This window comes from Nyctereutes procyonoides, unplaced genomic scaffold, assembly GCF_905146905.1.
Source record: "Nyctereutes procyonoides isolate TBG_1078 unplaced genomic scaffold, NYPRO_anot_genome, whole genome shotgun sequence".
NCBI classification, from domain to species: domain Eukaryota; kingdom Metazoa; phylum Chordata; class Mammalia; order Carnivora; family Canidae; genus Nyctereutes; species Nyctereutes procyonoides.
This window is the reverse complement of record NW_026575121.1, coordinates 52,313,752-52,334,119: the sequence shown is the minus strand read 5'-3', so window position 1 is coordinate 52,334,119 and position 20,368 is coordinate 52,313,752. Positions and strand designations below refer to the sequence as shown.

At 38.0% G+C, this 20,368-nt stretch overlaps 1 protein-coding gene across 6 annotated transcripts in view; it reads right to left on the bottom strand.

Moving 5' to 3' along the window:
* BIVM (basic, immunoglobulin-like variable motif containing) overlaps positions 1–20,368 on the bottom strand; it is a 36,779-nt gene that overhangs the window by 9,518 nt on the left and 6,893 nt on the right. For all 6 annotated transcript variants that reach the window (XM_055335614.1, XM_055335612.1, XM_055335609.1 and 3 more), the window contains exons 3-6: positions 17,352–17,478; positions 9,419–9,514; positions 8,008–8,112; positions 7,694–7,788 (exon numbers count right to left, since the gene is read on the bottom strand). In XM_055335614.1, coding sequence (XP_055191589.1) covers positions 7,694–7,788; positions 8,008–8,112; positions 9,419–9,514; positions 17,352–17,478 — 423 coding nt within the window. The remainder of the gene's footprint in view (positions 1–7,693; positions 7,789–8,007; positions 8,113–9,418; positions 9,515–17,351; positions 17,479–20,368) is intronic.

Here is a 20,368-nt window from a genome sequence, read left to right as displayed (position 1 = left end):
GTCATTTCTGCCATTGTAGCATAGAAGTAGCTGTAGGCAATGTGTAAGCAAACGGTTATGGCTGTGTTCCAACCAAACTTTTTTTATAAAAAGGACAGTAGTTTAATGACCTCTAATTTAGATCAATAATTTTCAAACTTTTTTTGGACATAACCCTTCTGCAAGGAAAGCTGACATGGCAGGCTAGTACATAAGAGGGCTAAAAGCACAGTGTCTGTGGCCAAAAAGGAGGTAGAGAATCTAGATGCCCTGTCCTCTCCCCTCTCAGCACAAAGGCATTGCCATAGAATTCCCATGGATCCACTAAGCGCAATTTGCAAATCACTGAATTTCCTATGAACTGAAGACCCAGCTCTTGAGAAAGAGGTTGGATAACATCTCTTTAGAAAGACTACAGCAATAGTTCTCAAGCTTCACACATGGAGCTTGTTAAACAACTGATTGCTGGTACCCAACCCCAGAAGTCTGACTCAGTATGTCTAGAGTGGGGACTAAGAATCTGCATGTCTAACAAGTTAGCGGGTGCTGCTGATATTGGTCCAACAATCACATTTTGAGACTTGGTCTAGAGTTAAAGGAAAATTTTATTCAACTCAATCCAGTAAGCAATTTGTGAGCACCTACTAACTCACAAGAAGCAAGTAATGCACAAGACATTAACCTGCCCTCACAGGGAATATAAAACAAGTGACTTCCATGGGAGTAAGACAGTGCCACAGAAAAGGGATATAACTCAAAGGAGGAAGAACACATCAGGTTTGAAGAATCAAGAAGGGTGGCATTCAAGACAGACTTTAATGAAGTGTTAGGATTGCAACAATCCAAACAGAGGAAAGGCCATGAGGAGAAAACAAAATCATAGCAGGGCAGGGATATAATTAGGGAGCAGCAAGTGCTCTAGTTTAGAATATACAGTATGATAGCATAGCAAGTCCTACCGTAGGGCACCCCCAGAATTGCAGGAAGGTCAGAAAAAGATCACCCTCTGAAATAAAAGACAGTAAATACAGTATTTAATACATTAAGGTAGTCATCCAGGGAAGTACTTCCAGTCAGGAGAAGATACAGAAATGTGTTACTGATGGAAACTAAATTCAGCAAGATGTTCAGCCTCAACCAGAGTATTTCTAAAAAATCTGAAACCTACATGACAAAGCAACCATTTCCAACTGCAGAGCCTGATCTGCATGGCATACAGGGAGAAGAGAACTACTAGAATCAGTTGGCCTGCTATACGGTGAGGAGGAGCATGATTCCTGAGTGGCCAACAAGAGAATTCTGGTCCCATTGGTTAGATGTTTCTCACTCTAAGTTAATATATAAACATTCTGGTATTCTTTGAGCTTGCCTAGTGTGAGTTTGTTCTATAGAGCCTGATCATCTATAGGAGAACTCTAGAAGAAGTTATCAAAATGTATTTTACATCTTCGAAGACAAGAACCTGATTCTTTAATCCAGAAATGTAACATCATCCTGCAAGGCTCTTCCTCCCTTGACATCTTTTAAATATAACTGGTACATGTAGGACAGCAGTGAAAGGACAATCTGCACCAGCTTTGAATGATGCTAAGGATTTTATACTTTAAGTAAGCAATAGAGAGCTCCTAAAGCAGAAGGATCTATTACCACTGCCCTTTGAAAAGTGCCATAGTGTCAAATAAGAATTGGGGAAACCAGTGGATGAGGAAAACAGAATATTAATGCATAGTCCACGAGACGAGCTAAGTCACTGTGGTAAGCTCAAAGCAGCAGCCACAGTGAGAGTGTATATGAGTCACAAAGAGATAGGGTAGAAGTAGCTAATCTTGGTTAAGCAAAACTAATGAGTTAAAATATATACTAGAATTAAAATGAAAGACATGGGGCAGCCCCAGTGGCTCAGTGGTTTAGCGCCGCCTTCTGCCCAGGGCAGGATCCTGGAGTCCCGGGATCGAGTCCCACATGGGGCTCCCTGCATGGAGCCTGCTTCTCCCTCTCCCTCTGCTCCTCTACTCACTCATGCTCTCCCTTTCTCTCTCTCTCTCTCTCTCTCTCTCTCAATCTCACGTAAATGAATGAAATATTTAAAAATAAATAAATAAAATTAAACTAGGGGCCTGGGTTAAACTAACCACCTGGGTGGTTCAGTCAGGTGTCAACTTTGGCTCAGGTCATGATTCCAGGGCCCTGGGATTGAGCCCCACATCTGGCTCCCTGAGAAGTCTGCTTGTCTCTCTCCCATTGCCCCTCCCTACCCCACCTCCATCACTGGTGCACTCTCTCTCTGTTGCAAATAAATACATAAACTCTTAAAAAAAATAAAAAAATAATAATCTAGACTTCCCTGGCACAAATGTTGGTAGCTAAGTGAGGTTTTTAAGTCACCTGAATAATAATAGTAATATAATAACAATAAATGAATCAATAGTTTGAACCAGTTGTTGACAACTTACTGAAAAACTTTTATTATGAGTAATTACATTTCTGAAAAAATACTTCTACCTACATGAACAGTTAATCTGTTATTTTCATCAAAATCCCTGTAATTTTGTTTTTATTCCATGAGTGAGCTTGGTTTCCATTTACTGAGGGACCACCGGAAATGGTCCTGTCAACAAGCACTGGAGAGTTACCAAGTAAAAGAAGCCTAGTACCCAAGAAAACAGGCCTAATATTTCTTTAAAAATAATTTAAACAAAAAGAGAATAGACATTTCAAAGTGTTTTTCAAGTGAACAGCAACAAGTGACAATGGTTTTCACTACTGAATATCCCAGAAACAAATGAGAAAAGCCTATTTCTCAACTCTTTCTTCCACAGAGAGGGAAAACAGAAAGGTCTTTCACTTGACACATGTACCGCCCTTCCCTCTGAACACAGCCAGAAGTTCTAGGGCAGCCTGTGAGAGGTCATGGGGCACCATATATGGACTCAAAGGGCTAGTGAAGGCTGTCCCTATGGTCAAGGGGCTGGACAGAAACATTGAAAAGATGAAATGTGGGGCACCTGGGTGGCTCAGTCAGTTAAGCATCTGCCTTCAGCTAGAGTCATGATCCCAGGGTCCTGGAATCAAGCCCTGCATCAGGTTCCCTGCTCCAGAGAGAGTCTGCTTCTCCCTTTCTCTTTCTCTCTAGCTTTTGCCCTGCTCATACTTGTTCTCTCTCAAATAAATAAATAAAATCTTAAAAAAAAAAAAAAGATGAAATGTAAAGCCAAATGCCAGATAACAGATGCAAATAATCCATCCTGTAGGAATAAAGAGGAACTGGCCCCTAATGTGGCAAGGAGAGCTTCAGTGATAGAGCAGGGTTGGCACATGACAACATTATTGAGGAAGAAGACATGAAAATTCCAAGGCGGCAAGCAGATCAATTATCCTTCAGGAAATACACACAGAAAAAGACATGGTCAGGAGTTAAGTATTGTACTAGAGAAAATGAAAACAGAAAGAAAACTGGGAAAATATATTATTAAAATTCATTTGGAGAAATGGCAGGAACCCTGCTTCCCCCTGCCAAGAAAAGAGGGTTGGGGCAGGGGAATAGGTGAATAGGTAGTTCATTCCATTCCTCAGTAAAAAATACCTGGTGTATATGGACAAAAAAAGTGCATAGTGCCCCGTACCACAGATTATTAGGGGCACTGGTGAATCTACACATCAAATCATTAAGTTAAAAAAGTCATGAAGGACTCAAGAGGTACTAGTCTATTAAGAAATAAAATAAATAAAATACAAACCCTCAAAAGATTTGCAAATGACAGTTTTCTAATAAAAGTAGGGCATAACATCTTGAAGTTGGACAGATGTTGAACAAAATTTGTTTAAAATTCCAGAACAGTGGTTCCTAAATCAACTGTCTCCAGGGCCCTATCAGTATTTTCTTACATTCCATTAATAAGTAACTACATTTTCTTACTTTGAGAATTCAATTAAACTGATTTTCTTTGATACCATATTCTTTCTGATATCATATTTTCTTTCATATTACAATTTCTCTGAGTCTTCATGATTCCTCTGATTTCATTTTACTAACCTTCTCCACATAGGTCCTCCCCTCTATCTAGATGCTGCTGATATTAATGCAACAAAAGCCCATGAACTTCTCTGATGAAATCCTCTTCTGACTGGTAGGCAATGAGATAAGCAAGTACTCATGAGTTTTAAGTTGGTGTCCCTCAGGGCCCTACTCATAATGCAGTCTTGAGACAGTATCCTGAGAACTGTGTTACAGTACTTTTCCACTGTCTCTGACACATACACGTGATATCCTCTCCATTGATTTTTTTTTTTAAGATTTCATTTATTTATTCATGAGAGACACAGAGAGAGACAGAGAGGCAGAGACACAGGCAGAGGGAGAAGCAGGGTCCATGCAGGAAGCCCAATGTGGGACTCAATCCCAGGACTCCGGGATCATGCCCCAAGCCAAAGGCAGATGCTCAACCGCTGAGCTACCCAGGCATCCCCTTTCCATTGATTATTGCATTATTTATAGAAAAGGTCTACCAATTGCTGCTCTCGGTTAATGATCCTCAGTGTGGACACATCCAAGTGGTTACACAAGACCTCTTGGGGCAAAGAAGTAAAATATTAGATCATTTACTGATGTTTATTGTCATACTAAAGCAAATTAAGCTTTACTAATATTTATTCTATGGATTGAGCATGCATGTCACAAAAGATCACATGTCACACATGTGCAGTCCCCAGAGAAGGGATGGAGTCCCACAGTGGAGGTGCTGGCTCATATCACTAATTACTGAGCTGCAACACCCTTGCTCATTCACTTGCCTCCAGCAAACTTCTGTCTCCAGTGTAAATTTTAGAAGACCTTTAATGAATAAAATCATTATTATACTTTGTCATAACTGGAGAATGTTTAAATCTTTTGGGCCAGAAAAAAGATTCGACTTATCTTGTGAAAGTAAATGTGAATATCTTATAATAAAGGTCTCATAAAACATAGAGCCAAATTATCCATTTTCTTTCACAAAAAGTATCCCAAACCCATGGACATGGTGATATCATTCCAGTAATACTGATACCATTAACAGTCATCCTGGCAGATATTTTTTTAAAAAGAAAAATATGGGATGTCTGGGTGGCTCAGCAGTTGAGCATCTGCCTTCGGCTCAAGGTGTGATCCCAGAATTCCGGGATGGAGTCCTACACATCAGGCTCCCTGTGGGGATCCTGCTTCTCCCTCTGCCTATGTCTCTGCCTTCTCTCTGTGTCTCTCATGAATAAATACATAAGATATTTAAAATAAATAAATAAATAAATAAATAAATAAATAAATAAATAAATAAATAAATAAATAAAAGAAAAATATGCAGCAATCTAAAAATCAAACAAAATCCCTGAGCTAAGGAGAGATAGAACATTTAGGGGAAAAATGTTTAGTAATGTTTCTATCAATATATAATTTTGTTGCTGAAAATAACATGTTAATTACAAAAAAAATTAACTATTTAATAGCTCTAAAATGCAGTAGGATGGTTAAAAGAAGCCAACACCAGAACCCACAGAACAACAAGTGGTTAGGTTTGCGATCTGAAGTCTGGCAGACCACGTTTGACACCTAAATCTACCACCCAACTAGCTGTGTAAGCCCTGTTGAGTTTATTGAATTTACCATATGTTTCCTCATCAGTAAAGGGAGAATGATACATCTGTACAGGATTGCTACAGAATTAAAGCAAGTACGTCAACACAGTGCTTAGCACACACTAAATTCCCTCTAAATGATGATTTTACTACTATAAAATTAATCTTTAAAAAACTAGGCCATGGGCAGCCCCGGTGGCGCAGCGGTTTAGCACCGCCTGCAGCCTGGGGCATGATCCTGGAGACCCGGGATCTAGTCCCGCGTCGTCGGGCTTCCTGTATGGAGCCTGCTTCTCCCTCTGCCTGTATCTCTGCTTCTCTGCTTCTCTCTCTCTCCTCTCTCTCTCTCTCTCTCTCTCTCTCTCTCTCTCCCCCCCCCCCCCGGTGTGTCAATAAACAAAATCTTAAAAAAAAAAAAAAAAAAAACTAGGCCAGCTGGGTGACTCAGTGGTTTAGCACTGCCTTCGGCCCAGGGCGTGATGCTGGAGACACCGGGTCAAGTCCCACATCAGCTCCCTGCTCGGAGCCTGCTTCTCCCTCTGCCTGTGTCTCTGCCTCTCTCTCTCTCTCTCTCTCTCTCTCTCTCTCTGTCTCATGAATAAATAAATAAAATCTTTAAAAAAAATAACTGGGAACTAGAAATGTATAGTAAAATGTACCAAAATGCCCTTACATTTAAATGAAATTACCCTCAGGGTGACTGAGTGGCTCAGTCAATTAAGCATCCTACTCTTGATCTTGGCTCAGGTCATGATCTCAGGATCCTGAGATCAAGCACCATGTCCAGCTCCATGCTCAGTGTAGAACCAGCCTGTCCCTCTCCCTCTGCTCCTCTCCAACCATGCACTCACTCTCCCTCTTTCTCGCTCTCAAATAAATAATCTTTAACAAAATAAAAAAGTAAATAAAATTACCCTGAAAGGTTAATATCATATGAGCAAGATGACAGCAGTCAATGTGATTATATAATTTTATCATGGCAATGATGAGCATCTTGTTTTACACTGATATTATAAGCTACCATCACTATAAACTACAGTACAGATCAGGCAAGGATAATAATCTAGAACCAACATAATTAACATTATTTTCCTTTAATTTAAAGAAATAAGGTGTAAGATGTTTCATTCCTAGAATAAAAAATATATACTTCTTAGGATTTATGTCCTCTGGCTAATAGGCAGAAATTATTAAATATTAGTAAAAAGTACATTAGGAATCACCAGAATTACCAAAGATGATCCTTACTTGTCAATGCTGATTTAAAAAAAAACAAAAAAACAAAAACGACCAAAGACCTTAAAACCCCAAAATTGTATAAACATTCAATATTAAGCAAGAATAATTAATATACCAAATGAAAGTCAAGCCACTAATCTGAATGATACGGTTTACAGAAAATTCTCTCTATCCGTATCCATAACTGGTACTACTACTAGTTAAGCTGTGCTTGATTTAGTTACTATATGACTATCTACAAATAAATCTGGTTTAAAGAAGTAGATGTTGATCATAATAAAGAAATTTAATCACAGAAGTAAGGTAATATTCATAGTATATAGTTGTCTAAGGAATTCTAAGTTTAGGACTGTTTCACACAACAGAACATAAATGTGAATATAAACACAAATCCATAAAACATAAAGTTTTTAAACTGACACATCATTTTTTCTTCCTTGGGATACATAGACCCTGAATAACCCTGCCAGTGACATGACAAAAGTACTGGATAAAATATTAAAAAGATATGCTAAAATACATAACTGAAGAATTTCCAGAGATTAAAAAAGAAATAAAAGTAGAAGTCCTATGAAGGCATTTGACCTGAGGGTTTCTGCTAAACCCCATAAAATGTAAGTTTCTACTTTGATGGCTACAGGAGGTATGCAAGAAATAACCCTGGGGTGCCCAGGATAGAGAAGGAAGGACACCAAAATATGCCTGTCACCCAAAATATGCCTGTTTGACATAAAAATTATTTTGAGCTAAAGGCAATTAAGCAGCTGCAAATGTAGAAAAAGCTCTCTCAACGCTCCCCTTCCCTATCTAAAGGTAGGATATAAATTCTTTTACTAGAGAAAAAAATATCTTCTATATATTTACTTACCAGTTTCTCCAGCTGTTTTATTCTTCCCATGTGGCTTATATAGAACATACGAACATCCTTTTACATGAAAGTGGTCATTAATTTGTCTAAACCATCTGAAAATAACAAGAACATTTGTTCATGGCAACAGTTCCATAGCACAGATGGCACTATTCCAGTTCCAGATAAATTCAGGCAGCACCCAAGTTTGGCATATCTATGAGAGTTTGGGGCCCTACAACTGGAAACATGGTTTACTATCAACAAACATTTACTGCATTGTTATTTTGCAGAACTAGAAATAAGGTAATTGCCTCTAAGTGAGGACTTCATACCTCATAAGTGTTGTATTTCCAGTGAAAGGGCCGAACCTAATATCTTCAAATGGGGGTTGAAAGCCCAAAATATGTAAAGCTTCTTCTTGAGTAATAGGTGGAAGACTACAAAAGAAACATTGCTTTTCATTTTACAATTTCAATCATATGCAAATATAATCTGTCTCAATACTCATATGTCATTCTGATTTGCAAACAATTTTACTAATAACAGTTGATCCTTGAACAACATGAGTTTGAATGCAGGGATCTACTTATACGCAGATTTTTTTTATATAAAAATACAGTGCAGTACTTTTTTTTCATTTTTATTTTATTTTATTTATTTATTTATTTATTTATTTATTTATTTATTTATTTATTTATGCAGTACTTTAAATGCATTTTCTCTTCCTTACCATATTCTTTTTCTTTTCTGTTTTTCAGAGATTGGGGGGTCGGGGCAGAGGGAGAGAGAAAGGATCTCAGCAGGCTCCTCACCCAGCACAGGGCCTGACACAGGGCTTGATCTCATAACCCTTTCAGATCATGACCTGAGCTGAAATCTAGAGTTGGATATTTAACTGAAGGAGCCACCTAGGGACCCCTCCTTACAATATTCTTAAAAGCATTTTTTTTCCCTTGCTTACTTTATTATAAGAATACAGTATATAGGGCAGCCTGGGCGGCTCAGCGGTTTAGCTCTGCCTTCAGCCCAGGGTGTGATCCTGGAGACCCGGGATTGAGTCCCACGTCAGGCTCCCTGCATGGAGCCTGCTTCTCCCTCTGCCTGGGTCTCTGCCTCTCTCTCTCTCTCTCTCTCTCTCTCTCTCTCTCTCTCTCTCTCTCTCTCTCCGTTTCTCTCATGAATAAATAAATAAAATCTTTTTTAAAAAAGGAATACAGTATATAATACATACAACATACAATGTATGTGTTCATCTATTGTTTATATTATTGGTAAGGCTTCAGTAGGCTATGAGTAGTTAAGTCTTTGAACAGTCAAAACTTTTATGTGGATTTTATTTTACTTTTTTTTAAGATTTTATTTATTTATTCATGAGAGACACAGGCAGAGGGCGAAGCAGGCTCCCTGCGGGAAGCACAATGTGGAACTCAATCCCAGGACCTTGTGATCATGATCTAAGGCAAAGGCAGACACTCACCCACTGAACCACCCAGGCATCCCTTTACGTGGGTTTTAGACTGCCCTAACCCCTGTGTTGTTCAATAGTCAACTATATTTTTAATTTTTATTTTGTCACAAATAATGCATGCTTATTATTTTCAGCTGAAGGCTTTTAACAAAATGTAGTAATTTTTTCTCAATTTGTGAAAAACTTCTTCTTAAAAATATTTAATTACAGAAAAAGCAACACCAAATAACTTCTGGATTTAGAATTTAGAGATACCAATAAATTAACATACTTACGTTCCAGCTCCCATTGTGCTATATAAGAAATTCCAACATGAAATTAATGAGGAGATACCACAAGAAGTCTTATATTGTGGTCGACTTATGCAGTACCTGAGAAAACAGAAGACCATTTTCTTCACTTAAATGAATACAAAATAAGCATATAGAAATATAACACTCATGCCAATGAAATGTGTTAACATAATGTAAACGCTACTCATCCAAGCCAATGTAAAATCTCCATTCACTTAAAAGATTTTTATATTTATTAAACATATTGTAAATGCATAACAACAGTAAACCATCCAGTTTAATAAAGTTAGCTAAGTTAACTAACCACTAGGTAAAGTAAATGTTATCTAAACCAATGGAAAAAAAATAACAATATATATGTAGACACCAACTACTAAAATTTCAGTGTAAACTCCTAGTTGAGCTGCATACATGATTACTTACAAATGCAAAAATACTGGAGAAACAAAACAAAGCATTGTCCCATGTATCAACTTTTCAGACTCTTCAACTCAGACTGAAAAACATCCATTTATCACCCACTTTGTCCAACTAAAACCCTTAGGTGAGAAGCAGTGGTTGCATTGTCACAGAGAACTTTAAAGTCTAATACAAAATCCTCCCATGGCACAATTTTGTTGCACTGAGTAATCCAGACAATTTTCCAAATAGTCGTGTGTTGGGCAGCCCAGGTGGCTCAGCGGTTTAGCGCCACCTTCAGCCCACGGTGTGATCCTGAGGACGCAGGATCGAGTCCCATGTCAGGCTCCCTGCATGGAGCCTGCTTCTCCCTCTGCCTGTTGTGTCTCTGCCTCTCTCTCTCTCTCTGTGTCTCCTATGAATAAATAAATAAAATCTTAAAAAAAAAAAAAAAGTCACGTGTCAAGAGAAGTGACTGCAGCTAATGTGAACAAAGGAGACGGGATCCCTGGGTGGCGCAGGGGTTTGGCGCCTGCCTTTGGCCCAGGGCACGATCCTGGAGACCCAGGATCGAATCCCACGTCGGGCTCCCGGTGTATGGAGCCTGCTTCTCCCTCTGCCTGTGTCTCTGCCTCTCTCTCTCTCTGTGTGTGTGTGACTATCATAAATAATAAATAAAAATTAAAAAAAAAACAAAGGAGAAAAGAAGCAGACTATTCAATCAATAAAAAAGAAATGATATGGGCTTTCAAATTACCTTCTCCCAATCACTTTCTTTTCCTTTTTTTTTTTTTTTTAGACTTTATTTTTAACCTCTACAACCAAACATGGAGCTCGAACCCACAACCCTGAGATAAAGAGTCACAGCATCTACTGACTGAACCTCCCAAGTGTCTTCTAATGAAAGTGCTAACAGTGGCCAAAATGAAAAGGAGAAACAAGAACTATCATTAAACACGGTTTTAATCTTAACTTAAAATTACAAAAAGAAAAATTAGATATATATATGTTTGTATATGTACATATAATATGCATAACGGCACATATGCAAATCAACAATCCTTGTCTCTACAGCTGAACTGGGACCTTTAAGACTAAGATACAAAAGATGATTACAGTCACTAACCTATATGGTTATTATGGGGCCATATAATACACGAATTGTTATGGATTGAACTGTACCTCCCTAAAAAGATATGTTCTAACCACAGGTACCTATGACCATATTTGGAAACAGGGTCTTTGCAGATGGAATCCAATTATGATGAGGTCACATGGGAGAGGTGGATCCTTAATCCAAGATGACCAATGTCCTTATAAAAAGGAAAGAAGGACACACAGAGAGAATGCCTGCCAGGTGAAGACTCAGACACAAGGCCAAGGGAACACATGGCCATGGCCAAGGAGGCAGAGTTGTTACAGCAGCAAGCCTAGGAATGCCAAGGACTGCCAACAAAGCACCAAGAGCTGGGATGAAGCAAAAAATTCTACCCCACGGATTTTAGAGGGAATGTGGCCTTGCCAACAGCTTGATTTCAGACTTCCAACCTCCAGGACTATGAGACATTTTTTGTTGCTTTAATCCCTCCATATATGGTACTTTGTTATGGTAACTCTAGGAAACTCACACACTAATCATTCTCCAGGAAAGACTAAAAATTGGTTTACATCCACAAAAGAAAAAAAAAACAATGAACACATTTTGTATGATTTTCTTTATATCTATCTGCAAGGCTATTTTAAAAAGAACTCCTACCCACAGAAATGATCCTAGCTTGAGAAATTGTTGGCATTATAGATCTCTCACTTCAAACTCAGAAGCTAACTTCCTCAAGTGGTCAAGTATTCACAGCTCCTACCAACATTCTGTCCTGCAACTAAATTTCCTACAAATGGACTAAGCAGTCAACATGACTTGTTTCCTACTGCTTTCCATTCCTTTCTTTCCCCCCTAATATCTTGGGTGGTTTACATTCCTTGCTAAATGGCTAATGGGTGTTATAGTCACTGAATTCTCTCATCATTGGGAGTCTGTTGCTTCCACACTTGAATGACAATGTGAATGTGACATTTGGTGACTTGTTCTCACCTGAGAAACGTGACTCCACTGTAGCCTGGCAGCTAGTGCTGCCATGGTGAAGACTGAGACCAAAGGGATAATTTCCCTTTGTACAACTGTTTTTGCACCTAGGTGCCCAGGACTCCCTTATGCTTGAACTTCAGTAATTCAGTAACTCCACTAGAACATGCCTTGGTGATGATCAATCTGTATTGTGTTTCCTTTCCTGGGACACAATTTACCCTTTCAAATCTGCAGACTCTAGCCTTTCTTTATTTTGGGAACATTCCTTCCAGGGGTGTCTTCAAATTCTTTTTTTTTTTTTCTATTTGTTCTGATCTCTTCCTCTGGTATACCAGTTAGTGCTATTTGGAGCCTCTGTCTCTTATCCATATTTATCAGTTCTTTTTTTTTTTTAAAGATTTTATTTGTAAGTAATCTTTACACCTAATGTAGGGCTTAAACTTACAACACCAAGATCAAGAGTCACACACTCCACCAAATGAGCTAGCCAGGCACCCCAACATTTATCTATTCTTTAATCATTTTTATGCCTGTTCTTTTCCATGTACGTTTTGTATGATTTCCTCACACTGGCTCACCACTGACTTGATTATGCTTTTCACTGGGTTGGGGTTTTTTTCTCCTTGCTTCTAATGTGGTTTTCACCTCTGCAATGACTTTTTGTTGTTGTTGTTCTCCACTTCTTTCCAAGGGCCTGTCAAATATTTCCTTCTGTTTTCATATAATCTCTTCTTTGACTTCATTTTGAAAAATTTCATAAATTATAACTTTTTTAATATAAAGGACTTACTCTGAATTTTAACTTTACTTCCTCAACTAACTCTCCCAAAGATGTATATGTCTTCTACAGTTGTCCCTGTTTTTCCTTATTTGCCACTTTTATACACATATATCAAGTTGCTTCCTCTATGACTTTTACTCATCCTTGAATAGAGCTGTTTGCTATCTTTGACACCCCATCATCAAATCTGCCTTCAATTTTGGGTGAGTTTTTTTATAATTCTGGTAAAAAAAAAAGTTTACCATCTTAACCATTTTTAAGGGTACAGTTGAGTAATGTTAGCTATATTCACATTGTGGTGAAAGAGATCTCTTGAAATTTTTCATTTTTCAAGACTGAAACTTTATGCCCACTGGACAACCCAGCCTCTGACAACCACCATTCTACTTTCCATTTTTATGAGTTTCACTACTTTATACTTCATATAAATGGAATCATACAATATTTAACTTTTTGTCACTGGCAACCACCATTGTACATTCTGTCTCTATGATTTTGACAACTATTAATCACCTCTTATAAGTGGAATCACATATTATTGGTCTCTGTGTCTGGCTTATTTCATCTAGCATAGTGTCCTCATGTGTCAGAATTCCTTCTATGTTAAGGCTAAAAACATGCCTTTGTATGTATATAGCACATTTTCTTTATTCCTTTATCTATGATGGACACTTGGGTTGCTTCCCCCTCTCAGCTATTGTAAATAATGCTTCAATGAAAATAGTATGCAAATATCTCTTTAAGATTCTTCTTTCAGTTCTTTTGGATCCGGATAACCAGAGTGGAATTCCTGGATCATATGGTGTCTTAGTCAGTTCAGGCTGCATAGCAAATTACAACAGACTTGGTAGCTTCAACAACAAACATTTATTTCTCATAGTTCTAGAGGCTGAAAAGTCCAAGGTCAAGGTGCCAGCAAATCTAATATCTGGTGAGAAACTGCCTCCTGTTTAGCATATGACCATCCTCTCATTGTGTCCTCACATCATAGAACAAAGAGAGGAGGAAGCAAGCTCCCTCTTCCTGTCTCTTCTTATAAGGCACTAATCTCATTTACTGGGGCTCCACCCTCATGACCCAATCACCTCTGAAGGCCCCATCTTCTTATACCATCACCTTGGGGGTTAGGATTTCAATATATGAATTGAAGGGAGACAAAAATTCAGCCTATAACATACAATCCATTTTTAATTTTTTGAGAAACTTCCATACTATTTTCTTCTAGGAGTTTTATAGTATTAGGTCTCTGCATTTATGTCTTTAATCTATTTTGAGTTCATTTTTGTGTATGATGAAAAGTAAGGGTTAAGTTCATTCTTTTTGCAGATGGTATCCACTTTTCCCAACACCATTTGCTGAAGACAGTCCTTCCTCTATTCTGCGGTCTTGCCACCCTTACTGAAGATCATTTGCCCATTTATTTGAGTGTCTATTTCTGGGCTTTCTATTCTGTCCCATTTGTCTACATATTTGTCTTTATGCCAGTATCAACTGTTTTGATTATGTAGCTCTGTAATGTTTTGAAATCAGGAAGTATGTGGCCTATGTTCCACTCTTGCCATCACTGCTTTCCCAGCAATTCACTAGAGGCACTGTCCTGGGCTGGAAATTACAGGATAAGATAATGGAGTGGCAATCAGATCAGCAGGATATCTCCTTTTGCAACCTCTACCTGCATTCCTGTAGTGCTGAACTGGATCTCCAACAAGAACTCTGATGTTTTTCCACTCATACAGCTTCTCACACCCCTAAATCTAACCCTTTGGTTAGACCATCCAGATGGTCTAACCCATCTGTTTAGACCACCAGATGGTTTCAGGACTGCCACACGAACATCAGGAAAACCTGCACTGTTCGAGGCCAACAGTAGTCTGTGCAGCCCTTGGTGTCCTCTCTCTGTTGTTCCAGAGTGCACAGGATTTGATAACCTTGGATTAAAGCTTATGTTTCTATTCAATAGCCTATCTTGCTATTTCTTTGTTTAAGGGAAGATAGAGTTTTTCCTTATTTTTTTAATTTTCTTGTTATTATTTCCACGGGTTTGAGATATAGGGCCAAGGGCAGGCTGCCCCAAGATGGACCACTTTCTCATGAACATTATTTTGAGTGAAAAGCAATGCAAACCCAGCAGATTTAGAAAAAACTCTTCACTTCCCCCTCTACTGCCTGCTTTACCAGACAGAGACTCCTCTTTACTAAGAAATTTATCTGCCTAACAGGGCAAACTCTGATTTTCAAAACATTTCCTTTCACCTTCTGGCTAATGGCCTTCCTCTCCTTTAAATCTGATTCCTATCCTCTCCTCAGCTCACATAAGCTTCATGTTACCTCATTGTCATTGGAATTTCCATGTCTGTGTGGATTTCCTCTATATACATTATTAAATTTGATTTTCTCCTGTTAATCAGTCTCATATCAATTTGATCCTAAGTCCAGCTAGAAGAACCTTGAAGGACAAAGGAATGTCTACCTACCAACAGAGAGTAGGACTGCAGTAAAAAGACCTTTTTCTGGTCATGTTTAAATCTCTCAACCTTCCATCTTAAACACTTCTTCACAAAGCCTTAGAATCAATCCTAGGTACCCTTAAGATTTTCCCTATTTTTTCATCAGTTCAAACTTGTTTTACTGATCTTACTCATGACGGGCCTACAAGTTTAACCAACTTTCTACTATTTTTTATGGGTGTTTCCGCCCCAACCCTAATCTTGTAATATATTCTCAGTGAGAAATGAGCTTGTCATCCTGGTAATTTTCCCCCTAAGATTATTTCTCCTGTCTACCCTTCCTCATCCAAGCCTTTATGGCATCACGTGTTAAACTACTAAAATACAATTATCCAGATTTGTTGTTAAAACATATCTTAAATCTAAGAGATTCAAAGCAAAAATGAGCAAAGCCCATTATTAATAAACATTTTAAAAACATTGTTTTTGATTCCAGTATCTTTCTCCAACACACTCTACGTACTTATTACTACCAGTTTATCTTTGAAAAATAATCTTTTATTAAGAAATAATCAATGTCTTCTCTCTATAGCAGAAAAAAAAAAAAGCTAAATGCTTAGCCTGGTGTCCAAGATATAGATCATGACAGGTGTTACAAAGAAAGAATCTGAACTTGGAGTCTGGCTTTCTTCAGTTTCAGTACATCACCATGTGATGTTGGACAAGTTTCTTAGCTTCTCTGAGCTTCACTCAGATAAGTTTAGCTAATCTTCATCACCAACAAGCAAGATATTTTCCTACCATCCATTCAAAGACCTTTGTACCATCCATCCCTTCGGATTTCTTCTCTTAAGACTTAGCTCCTCAATGAATCCTCTCTTAAGACTGAGCCCCTCATTATTTCCTCTCATACCCATCATCTGACAAACTGCCTGAGGTATTTTGTATTTTTCTGCTTTGTTCCCATTTCTCACCTAGATTTTAAACCTTAAGAAAAAAAAGACCATGTTTTGTATATCTTCATATTCTCAGCCCATAGTAAAGGGTCCAATATTTATTAAATAAATGATAAAATCTAACATTTTTAAACCTCATACAAATAATTTTTAAAACCTCAAATCATAGACTAGTAATATTTAAAAGCTATCATTAATTAAACATTTTTTTGTTTAGAATAGGAAATATATTCTAAGGTAACCAAACAGCCCCAGCTGATGAGTGAAAGCTCTTATCAGAAGAATATCAGCTAATTAGAGGAGAAGAAATGATAGAAATTTGAAATATCACCATTTTGCAATAAAAATTTGGACAATTGTCAATGGGTCTGACTAAGACCACGAGGTAAAAAAGTTGATGGGGACAGGACATTAGCCTGATGCCACTGTCATCCCACTGATTACATGATGGCTGTAGAATGGGAACAAAAAAAACCTTGACAAGGTGGGCTATGCTTTCAGCATCTAAATCCAGTAATTACTCTTAGAATCTAAAACTGGATGACCAGATACTATGTACCTCCTGATGTGATCCAATATGAAGGACACAGGAACACTCAAGCAGTATTCTTGCCTAAAATGTTCAACCAGAATCTAAACCAATTCTTTACGTCTAATTTCCAGCTTTCAGGAAATGCTGAGGTTATAGAAATAATTTAGACAACTATCAAGGGAAAAAAATTAGACAAATCCAGAAGGTAGAACATTCTACAAGTCATCTGGCCAAGTCTCTTTAAGAAGTCAATCTCCTAGGGGGATCCCTGGGTGGCACAGCGGTTTGGCGCCTGCCTTTGGCCCAGGGCGCGATCCTGGAGACCCCGGATGGAATCCCACATCGGGCTCCCGGTGCATGGAGTCTGCTTCTCCCTCTGCCTGTGTCTCTGCCTCTCTCTCTCTCTCTCTGTGTGACTATCATAAATAAATAAAAATTAAAAAAAAAAAGAAGTCAATCTCCTAGAATTAAAAACAGTGAGGAGAGTGAGGTAGAGACCATTCTAGATTAAGAGAGATGTATAGACCACAACAAGCAAACACAAGGTGTAGTTAACGGTTGGGTCCCACTATGAACAATCAGGCATGAAGATACTTCAGAAAAATCCGGGAAATCTAAATTTAGCCTGGGAATCAGATACTACGGAAATAGCTAATTTTATTAAGTATGACAATGGCATTGTGTGGTTAAGGAAAAAAGCCAATTTTTAGAGATTACCATCTTCTGAGATCTAATACTTTCCGCTGCTTAATATCTTCAAGAGGAGAATACTGAGGCCACTCCCTCTGATGTCTTCCTTTTTTATCTGAAGTTTTTTTCTTGGAAATTTGTTTCTTTACATTGCCTAGAATATAAGAATATAAAATAAGCAAAATGCTCAAGATGAAATAAACTGCCATGGCAAAACAACTAATTATGAAACAAAATTAAAAAGCCATGCCACTAGGGACACCTGGATGGCTCAAAGGTTAAGAGTGCCTGCCTTCGGCTCAGGTCTTGATCCTGGGATCCAGGATCCCAGGGTGTTGGGCTCCCCTTGGGGAGCCTGCTTCTCCCTCTGCCTAGGTCTCTGCCTCTCTGTGTCTCTTGTGAATAAATAAATAAAGTCTTTTTAAAAACAAAAAAGGCAATACCACTAGCTCTCAAAATACTTGCAAATATATTAAAGAAATTTTTTTTTTCAAAAGTACTCCCCTGGCTTGAAGAGAGAGAATAAAAACAACTTTAGGCAACCACGAGTGTTAGTTCCTATCAGATTCTTATATTCCAATTCCCGATCAAGTTGCTTAGATAGTAAGAGACTCAATCACAGAATCTTTGGTGTAGAAAATCAAATTACCAACAGGAAAATATTTAACTAGACCACTTTCCAGAAAATGAATCCTTTCTATAAAACAATGAAATCACATTAATCTAACTCTGTTAAAGTAAAAGCACTAGATCCAATAATGCAATGATGTGATCTTTAAAAATATCTCCAAGCCTTACAGAGACCACAAAATGGATTAAGAATGATTCTCACATGCACATTATTAAAATGCAACTTTAGCACCAGGAACTAGAATAGAAAACAAAGTCTCCTTTCTGTGGGTGAGTCTGCGCTTATAGGTGAATGCACACAAACGTGCATGCACGCATAAACACATACATCAATTTCTCTGAAAGACACATAAGGCAAATAATAGTAATTACCTAAGGGGGAGAGGAATTGGGAGCTCGATAAAAATAATCAGATTTTGCATTGTCTAATTTTAACACTTTTTTATTTCTGAATGCTGCTAATGGATTACTCAGGCAAGTTATTTAATTAAAATCTTAACTCTAGAGAACAAACTAATGATCACCAGAGGGGAGGTAGGTGGGGGGGATGGGTGAAAAAGGTGATGAGGATTCAGGAGTGCACTTGTGATGAGCACTGGATAATATATGGAAGTGCTAAATTACTATATTGTACACCTGAAACTAATACAACATTGTATGTTAATTAACTGGAATCTAAATAAAAACTTTTTTTTTAATATTTATTTAGGGATCCCTGGGTGGCGCAGCGGTTTAGCGCCTGCCTTTGGCCCAGGGCGCGATCCTGGAGACCCGGGATCGAATCCCACGTCGGGCTCCCGGTGCATGGAGCCTGCTTCTCCCTCTGCCTGTGTCTCTGCCTCTCTCTCTCTCTCTCTCTGTGCCTATCATAAATAAATAAAAATTTAAAAAAAATAAAAATAAAAAAATAAAAGACCGAGATCATATGTCCTTTGTCCACAATGGAATTAAATTAGAAATCAACTTTTAGCAAAAGCCCCAAAATATTTCAAAATTAAGCAGCACAGTTCTAAATAGTAATACCTATATCAAAAAAAAATCACAAGGGAAATTAGAAAATACTTCACTTTAAATGATCATACAAATAAAGTGTATCAACAGTTGTGGGCTGTGGCTAAAACAGTACTCATAGTACAACTTAAAGCACTTCTACTAATGCTCATAGTTGAAAAGTCTTGAATCAAAAAGCTGGAAAATGAAAAACAAAGTAAACTAAACGTGAGTGGAAGGAAGAAAAATAATAAAAAAACAGAAATCAATAGAAAAACAAACAATTGAGAAAATTAACAAAGCTAAAAGCTTTATTTGAAAATGAACAAAACTGGGATCCCTGGGTGGCTCAGCGGTTTGGCGCCTGCCTTTGGCCCAGGGCGCGGTCCTGGAGTCCTGGGATCGAGTCCCACGTCAGGCTCCTAGCATGGAGCCTGCTCCCTCCTCCTGTGTCTCTGCCTCTCTCTCTCTCTCTCTCTCTCTCTCTCTCTCTCTCTCTCTCTCTCTCTCTCTATGTCTATCATAAATAAATAAATAAATCTTTAAAAAAAAAAAAGAAAGAAAATGAACAAAACTGATAAAGCCCCAACCAGAAAAAAAGAGAGAGAACATAACATGATCAGTATCAGGAATGAAAGAGGAGTTATTACTAAAGACCCTGTAGGTATTAGATGGATAAAAAAGGACTATTAGAGATAACTTTACGCCAATAAAATTGACAACTTCGATGAAATGGACAGGCTAAAATTCAACAGAATTAATGGGAAACAAGACAAGTTAATAATCACTATTCGAGATTTTTAATACCCCTCTGAAAACCCCTCAGAAAACAGGAAAGATCACTTCTAAACTTGTCTTAGGAGACCCGCATGGCCCTAATGCCAACATTTGAAAAAAGATATTACAAAAAATTTATAGACCAATCACCCATAAAAATAGACACAAAGTGAAACCCCCAAGACACCAAGAATTACAAATTAACATAATATTCTGTGAAACAAGTTGATTTGGCAAATGAACAAGAAGTGTGGAGGTTTTACAAAATGGTCAAAGAAGCCTAGAAGTAAAATACAAATCCAAGTTCTACCTCTTATTAGCTATCAACTTTCCACAAGCAACTTATCTCCTCTGAGCCTCAGTTTCTTTATCTACAAAATGAGGATAAGAGTACCTACCACATAAAAATCCTGTATTACTGTGAGTTCAAAAGAAAGAAGTGAAAAGCAGTAGTTTCTACCAGAAGGCCACCACACCACAATTGCAAAGGCTGTGTACTGCACCCTAGGTGAATAGCACCCTCTTAAATTGTGCAGTACACAACCTACTCAGTGGTACCCGGAGACCTTTTTGGGTGCTCAAAAAATTTTAACATGAAAAAGCCACAATGTTATATCGTAGAAAAGAAAAGTAAGCATTTAATTGGG